The 10,162-nt window shown below is 40.2% G+C and overlaps 1 protein-coding gene across 1 annotated transcript in view; it reads right to left on the bottom strand.

Moving 5' to 3' along the window:
• The window catches only part of ABCA12 (ATP-binding cassette, sub-family A (ABC1), member 12), a 64,678-nt gene that overhangs the window by 53,759 nt on the left and 757 nt on the right, over positions 1-10,162 (bottom strand). Inside the window, exons 2-7 of the mRNA XM_009583163.1 lie at positions 9,283-9,392; positions 8,358-8,543; positions 7,386-7,564; positions 4,305-4,417; positions 3,103-3,199; positions 13-2,518 (exon numbers count right to left, since the gene is read on the bottom strand). Of these exons, the coding sequence (XP_009581458.1) occupies positions 13-2,518; positions 3,103-3,199; positions 4,305-4,417; positions 7,386-7,564; positions 8,358-8,543; positions 9,283-9,392 (3,191 nt within the window). The remainder of the gene's footprint in view (positions 1-12; positions 2,519-3,102; positions 3,200-4,304; positions 4,418-7,385; positions 7,565-8,357; positions 8,544-9,282; positions 9,393-10,162) is intronic.

Genomic DNA, 10,162 nt, shown 5'->3' with positions numbered 1-10,162 from the left:
TGCTCTCCATACTTCAATCAGTCTCTGGGTATAGTTACTGTAAGAATCAAATAATAGGTTGATAGTTTCAAGCTCACTGATATTATAACTTTTCTGCAAACCTTTTAAAATTAAGATACTCCTCTGCATGGCTTGCAAGTATACGGAGATGTTGGTTCCTCTGGAGTCTTCTTCACCGAACAGCTCAAATATGGAAGATGCAAAGTTTACCAGCTGCTTCAGTTCCTTACTGAAAGGAAGACTGGAGTAATTTTTCATGGTACTGAACTGATTTTGCAGTATGTCTAGAAGTGACTGGGAAGTGAGAGTGTCTGTAGTATTCCAGTTCATGGACTGGAGTACTTCAGCAATCTGCCAGAAAGCATGAAGTTCATTTCCCTGCCTTCCATGAGGGGAACTCTGGAGTTTCTGCATTAGCTTAGACAAAGAAGAGATCAGCAGATAATGATCACTGGTATTCACCTTTGCCATGGCAGCAAGAAGCTGGTCAAGGGACAACATCTGTTCTGCAAAATTTTCAGAAGTTACAGGGGTCAACAAGAAGTCAGAAAATAATGATGACACTTTTTCACTTGTGCTGAGATAATTTTCAATGTCTTCAAGCGAGATTGCATGAAGTGCAATCATTTTGATAACCTCCCATGCTTTCTCTGTATTAAAATGAGTCCTGTTTAAAATTATCTGATTCCAAATCACTGTAGCCATAGTTAGAACACCTTCATTTTCTTTTCCGTAGGGATTAGGGTAGAACAATTCTTCACCACCAGCTTCATACAATGGAAGTATTTCTTGAAATATTCTTTCCAAGTCCAGCGTGCTGTTTGCGGCAGAATTTGAATTGAAAGAGAGTTTTAATGAACGATACAAATCATTCAGATCTGAGGATTTAATTCCTCCACTAGAATTCTGAAAGATCTGATGTACTAAAGTTTTTCCAGGAGCTACCCCGAAGTCCACAAGAATTAGAGCTTTCTTCATAGTTTCCAGGAGTTTCACATATTCACCCACTTCCGTTAGGTTCCATTTGGTGGTCAACACGTTGCCAGTGACGTGCCACAGCCGCGAGAAATGCCCCCACTCAGACTGGTTGGAAGCATTTCTGCCCACCTGTAGCAATTCATATATACTGCTGTTCCTCGTGGAAATAGACGGTAACAGATGGGAAAACACAGGCAGCCTATGCCAGTCTGCTGAGCTGTCAGAGAAATTTAGGGAGTTCAGTACTGTTTCATTCACCATGAAAGGAATGAGCATGTTCAAAAGCTGAGATGGGAGCACATCACCTACATCTTGGACTGGGATGGGACAGGAGGCATTACTCTGCAGCAGCCCCTCCGTGAGAGCAGTCAGAGCTCTCGCCTTCTCCTGTACCCAAGAGTTTTCCAGCTCGGAGACAAGGTTTAATTTGGAAAGGAAACTCAGAGAAAACTGCAGAGACTGGATGATGCACGACAGCTCCTTGGAAAAGTGTTCACTGCTGTTCTTGTAGACAGCAGCAAACTCCGGAGACAGTTTCAGGCTCGTTATGGCAAGCTGGAACACTTTTTTAAAGGTGTCATTGCCCATTGTTCCACTCTCCACGCTCATGGAATCAAAGAGGGGTTTGCAGGGGCTCCCAGCTAAGGACTCGCTTAGAGTGGTATTTTCAAACAGCATCTCAAGTGTTATGTAGAGTATGTCCTCAGCAGAGCAGTTCTGGGGTGTCCCATAACCATTGTCGCTGTTCTCTAGGAAAGGACTCAAGGCTAAATGCAAGAACTCCCAAATTTTTGCTTCTAGTGAAGTATTGTGCCGTAAGGAAGACTGGCTGAAGTCCTGCAGTATAAGATGTGTTAAGTTATAGACATAGTTAATTATTTCTTTACTGGAAGCTTCACTGGCACTTGTAGAATCAAGGACTTTCATTCCTGTCCTCAGAAGTTCAGACAAGCTCTCAAAGGTTTTATTGTCAAAATTAAAGAAAAGTTCTATAGATTTTAATTTACTGACATTATAATTCAGCTGTAAGTCTTTTAATATGTACAAAGTCTTTTGTATGGCTTGAGTGACTAGTGAGATATTGGCTACCTCAGAGTTTTCCCCAAACTCATTAAACACAGCTATTATAAATTCTGACAGTTGATCCAATTGTTCACTGAAGACACTATTTGAATTATTATTCAGCTTTTGTAAATGGCTGTTTAATACCTCTAAAAACTGCCCATAGGCTATGATGCCTGTGTTATTCCACTTCATCGATCTCATTTTCTCCCCAATGCGCCAATAGGCATTCAACTCATCCCACCAGGCTTCACCCATGGAGCTTTCTACTTTCCGCATGAGTTCAAACACAGGCATCAGTAGGTATTGATAACCTATGTTTGTGTCTGTCATTATAAAAAACATCTTCTGGAGAGCTAGGAGCTGGTCTGGAAAGTTTCTGTAGGTCACAGGCTTAAGCAGATAATCGGAAAACAAAGATGGTATTTCTTGCATTCCATTTAAACGGTCTCGGAAGTCTTCCAGAAATGATGGCATGCTAGTGGAGAGCAACATTGTGAGAGCATCCTTAGTTTGCACTGTACTAAAATTAGAATTATTTAACAGAACTGGATTCCAAATCATTGTAACTAATTTTAAAGCACTTTGAATTTCTTTCCACTGGGTCATTATATTGAAAATGGAAGTCCCATTAAAGTCACTCTGTAATTGCAGTGATGTGAAGTTATAGATTTCATCAATTATTTCCTTATTATATGGTTCCTTTAATTTATAATCATGATGTGGATTCATTCCCAGTTCAAGAATTGCATACAATTTCTGTAATGTTTCATTCTTCAAATTTCTGAATAGATTTAAGCTTTTTAATTCACTTCTTTTCATTTTTTTCTCAAAGCCTTTTAAACGATGTAGAGACTTTTGTATGGCTTCTAAATCATCTGAATTAATGGACCTCTTGGAGTCTTTTCCACCAATCTCTGGTGACTTTATTTTTCTGGAGGGGAAAAAAAAAGCATTTTAGTGAATATGAAATCAATGCAAGTGGAAATGTAAGGTGATTTAGAGCAAAGATCATAGATTTGAATTATACTGTTAGTAATATCCCTTTAGCTAATGTCTTACCTCAGAACTTCCTCCAATTCAGATACTAAAGTCCGATTCTCTTTCCAGTTAACAAAGGGATTACAAATATATCTGGTCACCAAACTTTTTTCTTTATCTACAACGAACATGTAAAGACTATATTAGTAAAGATCACATTAGTTTTGAAACTGAGAAGAGCTGTCTGGCAAATCTGTCAAGGATAACATGCATGTATGAAGTTAGGCTCCTACGACAAGACACAAGATCCTGGTTAGAAATTTGAGTGCTCTTTTGGGGTGTAACTCTTCCTGGCCTTCCGAAGGAAGTCAGGATGCTACGTGCCATTGTAGAAATGTTTTCCCATTTGAGGAATAGCTCAATGCCCCTGTGATCTGGGTGCTAATGGAGCTCTCCTCCTGCTTTAGGAGAACTTTGCCATCAGTAATGCAGCAGCATAAAGTGGCCTAATATTTATTACTGTTTCTTTCCCTTCATTTCGGAATGCTTTTTTTACTACTTGCACCTAGGCTTTGTCTGCAGCATCATTTATGTCTCCCCATAGCCACTTACAGTCATCTTGATATCCCCATGTGTCCAGTCCTCTCACTAGCCACATCTCCATCTTTTCCCTACTTGCACTGCATTAATCAGCTTTCTTCTTATACACCTCAACTTCCACAATCTCCATCAAACAAGTAGAGAATGGACAGCATTTACCCACCTGTCCCTTGTAGCATTTAGACGCTATACCTTTCCCTTGCCCGATCACATAACCTCAGTTCGAGATGGATGTCAAGGACTCTGCTCCTGCTGTAAGCCAGCAGGGGTTTAGAGGAATGGCTAATCTTGACGTTTACAGCTTGTTGTGCAGCTCAGCCCCAGCCCCTACCTTGATATATCCAGGTGAGTTTGATAGAGCCCACAACTAGAGGCAGATTTTGACACCCACTCTACACTCCCCCACCCCAAAATAAAAAATCAAGGTAAAAAATTACTGCTCCCCATTTCCACTGAGACTGCAAACTCATGTTAATTCATTGTCTACTGACAAAACCAAGCTTTTTTACTTTTCCATTTGAAATGAGGTATTTTATTCACATTTTTAAAAAGCTGAAAGAAGAATTCATTATGCTGAGCCCTGAACAGTATGCAATCTGTATGGTTACTTATTAGCCTGCAGTTTGCTTCTCCTCAGCACCACAGGTTTTCAGCAGAGATATGACTATATAGAGGAGTCTTACCTTGCTCCAAGCAGTTCAGGGAATATGGAGGATCTGTAACCCCATTCTGAACAGTTTTGAAACTATCATCAGTCACAAACGACGCAGAGACATTCTGAGCTGCCAGCACAATGCTAAAAGGGGGAAAAACAAACAAACAAAAACAAAAAACAAGGGAAATAAATTGTGGTCACAGGTTTATGAGAAGAAATAAAACAAGTGTTCAAATAGGAAACAGCTGGAGTACAGCCTATCATTCTTAAAACGTCTGACAGACAAGCCATTGCCCCTACTTTTAATTATTTGTTTGATCATGCACAAAATACAAATACAAAGGGCTTTGATGGGAAAGCCATGGCGGTATGTTAGCACAAACATATGTGTTGCACTCATTAGATGTACTTATTCAAAGGGTTATGCAAAATCTATAGACCACTTAAATCCTCACAATAGGGCTTAGAAAACACTCAGGTGATATGCCAGCCCAGTGATTCACTGCTGCGGGTGAATCTCCTCCTAAAAGAAACCAAGAAGCGAGCAGACAAGGCTCAAGGGAGAGCAGGGATCCCTAGGGAACAACATCTGTGGATGGAAGAAGCAATCACAAATAACTGTTACCGTTTCCAATTCTCCTTCTTTCCTCTTTTATACAGTAATAACCAGGCTGACAGGGAAGCAAGGAATGTTTTTCGGTCTTAGGAAAGAACAAGCTGATAATCAGGCATATTGTATCACAGAGGAAGTAATTTAAAAGACTGTCTGTTCAATGTGTGCAGGTTACTGAAAACTTCACGGTGATTATTAGTCCCTTTTGCTTCTCCTGTATAAAGAGTAGTTCTTCACTGTAGGCATAGGGCCACCATGAAATGCACAATCTCTCGCCTGCCTGAAGTTCTGCAGGTGATACACACAAAGAACCTAACTGAGCTGATTTCAGTGGCATGAATAAATACATATTGATTTGTAGGAACAGACTTGCTAGTGAGAACAGAGCACCAGGGATCTCTGTTCTCCTCATTTAACATAATGTCTTCATGCAGGTTTCGTGGACTTGGTGCTCACCATTTCCATTCTGCAGAGGTGCTTGTTAGTAAAAGTCTTAGAGGGGGAAGAAACTGCCGTTATAAATGATGTATTTCGTTGAGCAATGGCAGAACCAAGGAGGAGGGAGGCATAGGCTTGCCAAAAGTGGACGCATATCATACAGATGAGAAGGTAGCCAACATGGAAACAAGTGTTGTTGTTGCCCTTTTATTTCAGTCTTGCAGGGCTTTTGCAGACATTGGCTTTAGACAAAAAGTTCAGCTTACGTGCGTATCTGAAAAACTATCTTAAAGCAACAAACAGGAGCATTTGTGAATTCAGTCTGTAAACCAGGTTTGCGTGGGTAATAAAATTTGCTCCTAAACTTTCTATAGAATTAATGACTTTGAAGTTACTGTTTCATGGTGGTGTTGTTTATCACGTGGTTAAAACAGATGCCACAATGAGCAAAAGTTCTCTTCTTCTGTATCTTCATATTTATACCTCAAAAAAATTCCCCATACGGCATTTCTTTAGGAGGTCAGTACTGCCTGAGTAAAAGATATGGCCAGGCTCGATAAGCTGTGCTTTTGTAAGCATCATTAAAAATACTATTTGTGCAATCTCTTTGCAATAACTCTTTACTCATGCACTTACACTGCCAGATGCTAGGCATAAAAACACTGCACAGTTCTGGTGATGAAATTCTATGTGCCTCTTTGTTGTGCCTATGTAACTTTGCCCAGCTCTGCAGCTGTAGAGCAAAGCAGAGCAGCACAGTAAATATTAATTCTTCCTGGACACTCAAACAGTGCTGGTTCTCAGGCTTGATTCTGCAAGCCAGTAAATGCAAAGAAATGAAATAATCCTGTGACTGAAACAGCAGCATGGACAAAACATCTCTGAATAAAATTAAAATTTTTGCCACACTGCTCCTGACTCCTTTAAGGATAAGGACATTACAACTTACAAATAGTTCTCACAATGCAGTATGACAAATTACCTAGATATTAAATGTACAGTTTTTTAAGTGCCTTGGCAACATGCCAGTGGTGAAAAGTGAGTCCCTCTAAGCCTGGGTGTAATCAAAGTGGCAAAGTTTCTACAAGCTCTTTTGGCGTCTTTACCCAACTGTTCATGTATCCAAGGGAAAAAAAAAAAGTCTGAAGACACTCAGTTGCTTGCTGTCCTCCATGTGCTGTAACAAGTGGACTATTCAGAATAATTTATAGCAGTGTCAGTCACTTATTCAGTAAATGATTTTGGAACAGAGTCCCCTAATCCCTTCAGTAACTCAAGTCTTCTAGAGATCAGTGAGAGTTTAGCCCAACTACAGACCAGGAAAAGGATTTCAAGGCTAAGCCTATTTTAGAAGAGTTTTTATTGTCCTAGCTGCATACAGCATCAAATATTTCAGCACAGTTAATTAATGCAGTTAAGCCAGCTCTGTTTTTCATATAACCACTGAGCAAGAACGTAACTGGTACTTTCCTTCTTAAAGTCAGACATATTCAAAGCCCCATATACTAAAAACCAGGCTCCCTCTCTTCTCTGCTTTCTTGGGACCAATCTTGAAAGATAAACCAGCAGTAAATCAGGTAATAAATTTAGAAAAAAAAAAAGAATTTATGGCTCCCCTACAAATGTTTGAGGTGTTCCAAAGCAACTTGAATTTGGCTCTGTGCTTTTCTGGAAAGAAGGAGCCAGCTGCTTTCTTTAGCAGAACAACTATACAGCCAGGAGAGCCTTTCTTCAACCAAAGGCAGTGGCTGTTACTCATAAACCTTTCTATCTGCACATGGGCTTGACAGTGCCTCTACACAAGCTGGAAGAAAACTAAAAGTTCATATCAAATTCCCATTTAAAAAGTGACACAAGAGTCATTGAAAAATCAAAATACTGCTCACTGTCCATAGAGACTTTTAGAGCTGCGTTAGTATGGAGCCATATCACCCCCCAAATAAATCATGCTTTTAAGCTAACATCCTTCCTTCAAGATGAGAAGCAACATGTCCTTAGAGTTCAATACACAAATCCACCAACTTTCAGTGCCTCTCCTGGCATTTTCTGTACTTTTACCTGCTTGCGTTCTGAAGGAAATCAATTATGTCTTGCAGTTGCACGCTGCCCTGAAACACATCTGGGGCCAGCAAAAGGAGATGCCACAGGGAGGTGTCATTCTGCACTTGGGAGATGAGCATTAGAAATGACACCATTTCATTGACGAATGCTGCCTGGTACTGTGGGTTGTGTTGTACCTTAACAAATAACAATGCAAGAAATTATTTAAGAACAAGAACCCTTGTTGCCGGTGGGTCTTTTTATGTTTTCCAGCTTGCACTGCACTCGTACACAACTCTACAAACAATACATTCAAATGACTCTAGTGACAGGCAATAACTGAGAGAGGGACTGTGCTTTACCTTCACACCCCAGATTGTACAATAAATTCCCTGTTTAGACAAGCCCTACGATTCACAATTTCCCAAACTGTCCAAAGACTAGGAATACAAGAAAAATGAATATCAATCCTCACCCTGGCAAAAAAGAAGGCATTACCTTTAAAGGATTCATTTGCTTTAATTATATAGCTTTCCCAAAGGCAAGTACTGCTTCAGTCATGAATTGTTGGATCAGTTGCAGGAGTTACAGGATGAAGTTATATGGCTGAGGTAATACATGATCAAATTTATTGCCTCCCCTAGCTTTAAATATTCTTATTTACCACATCCTCACAATGTCCTATCTACCTGTCGCTGCAGCAGGGTAAATAAAGAGCAGAAACAAGACCTAGGTATGGTGAGAACCCTTAGTGGCCACAACCTGATGGCTGGATGTCCTTGCCTTTCCGAGCTGTGTACTCAACTCTAAGGTCTTTGGGCTAATCCCAGTCACAAGAATTAGCTCAGCCTCATCATGCACTATATGCACTTTGGTATAGAGATGAACAACTCCTGGCCAGGTAGGGTCATGTTCTATTTCCCAAACACTGCAATAACGTGTGTGAACTAACACTAGCTGCAGATATTAGGAAAGGTCCTAGGCACTCACCTGAGAGAACTGACTTCTGAACTCTTGAGTAAATGAGTCTAAAAGCGATGAGTCAGTAAAGCAGAATGTCCGATGGATATTGGCTGCCATCTTCTCTTCAGTAAGACCAGGATGTGCTACGTATCGTGACAAGATCTCACACAGAATGACTTTGAGATTTGCTGCAGTTGAATATTTGGTCTCGCTCTAAAGGTAAGATGTAACGTTAAAGGTTGCTTTAAAGCAATACTCTATTTGGGATGGTTTTAAACGCAGTGATGAGACTTTTTTAAAGGGGTAGTACTGACATCTGAAAAGCATTGTCATTACAAGCACTTACATACATACAGAATTCCAACAGGTGAACAGTGTCACTGAAATCCCTCAAACTCCTCATGTAGATAGAGAGAAATGTGTGCATAAGTGTTTGTAGGCCTTAATACAAAAACATAAGCATACCAGTGTCCATTACATGGTACCAAGTTTCTGTTACAAAGGAGTTGTTCCTATATGTAGTCAATACCTACATAATAAACACACAGTCCCTCTGATGCCACTGCAGGAGTGTTGTGGGCAAATAATGAATTCAATGGCAAAGCCTGTAATATCATATCTTTAATTTCATGTGAAAGAAAACACACTCTAAACACCTTAACTCACACAAGTTTTGAGCAAAGTATCTCAGGGTATTGTGGGTGGCCATATTTGGTAATTCATGGTATTATGTCCCAAAGTGTCTGGTTTATCTGGTTTCTGCCTAAAAGATAATAAATTTACCACAGAGCTTAAAATAACTGTCTTTCTCTTCACAAAATAAAGCACATTCACATAATAGGGGAGATCCGAAAGCAGTAAAAGCTGTACGTTGTTACTTTGAGCTTCTAACTCTTTAAATATGACTGTACATAAATGCTCACACTCAGCTAGTATGCAAATACAGACTGACCTTCCCAAAATTGAGGATTTTGTTGAACATGTTGATGCTGGAAGTCAAGTTGGATGGTGATGAAATATCCCGAAGGGTTTTTTCTCCATGAGATACCAAATCCCCAAATGCTGCAATAACAGTTTGAAACACTGTATTTTACTTAATGTCTTTTAACCTCTTTGCTACATCAAACCATGACACAGGATAGCTGACTACAGCTTTGGGCATGCCATCATTATTAATCTGTTTCCAAAGGTACAGCCAATGGCATCCTGTAATTACTTACTTAAGTTTTTTTCTGATGTAATTAAATCCTGGACTACATTATTTCCTTCTGTAACTTTTTAAAATTAAATGCATTTAACTATCTGCTTGCAGGTCAACTTTAATTTCTACCTCTTTTCTCCAGTCCTGCAGCTCCCCCATGCAAGAAGAGAGACGGGTAGCCTTACAAGGAAGCCTTCATCAGCTCAAGCCGATAGACCCGTAAGGGAGAACTCTCCAGGTGTCTTTGGCACCAGTGGGCGATGCTCGTTGTTCAGAAACAGCTCCAACACAGATTTGGAGCTCTGCTGCCCGCTATACACAGTGGCACACGGCCATGTGCCCAGCTGATGCACACCAAAGGCAACACTTGCACTGAGCTACACTCTCAAACAACACAGCTCACTGAAACCAAAGGAGCTATCCCAGTTTACACCCACAGAATCTATGACCTATGATTTTTATTTTATTTTTTTAACTAAGCTGTAGAACTGAGTTCCTCCCCGACCATCCGTGGCCATCAACATGAGTTGATAGTTCCCATAACTGTTCATTGATCATTTTTTTTTTCCCCATGCCTCTGCATTCAGTCCCTTTTGCGTTCTGCCTTTTTCTGCCTGTACACCAAAGACTG

The sequence above is a fragment of the Fulmarus glacialis genome, unplaced genomic scaffold (assembly GCF_000690835.1).
Source record: "Fulmarus glacialis isolate BGI_N327 unplaced genomic scaffold, ASM69083v1 scaffold5898, whole genome shotgun sequence".
Classification (NCBI taxonomy): Eukaryota; Metazoa; Chordata; class Aves; order Procellariiformes; family Procellariidae; genus Fulmarus; species Fulmarus glacialis.
This window is presented reverse-complemented; position numbering and strand designations above follow the sequence as displayed.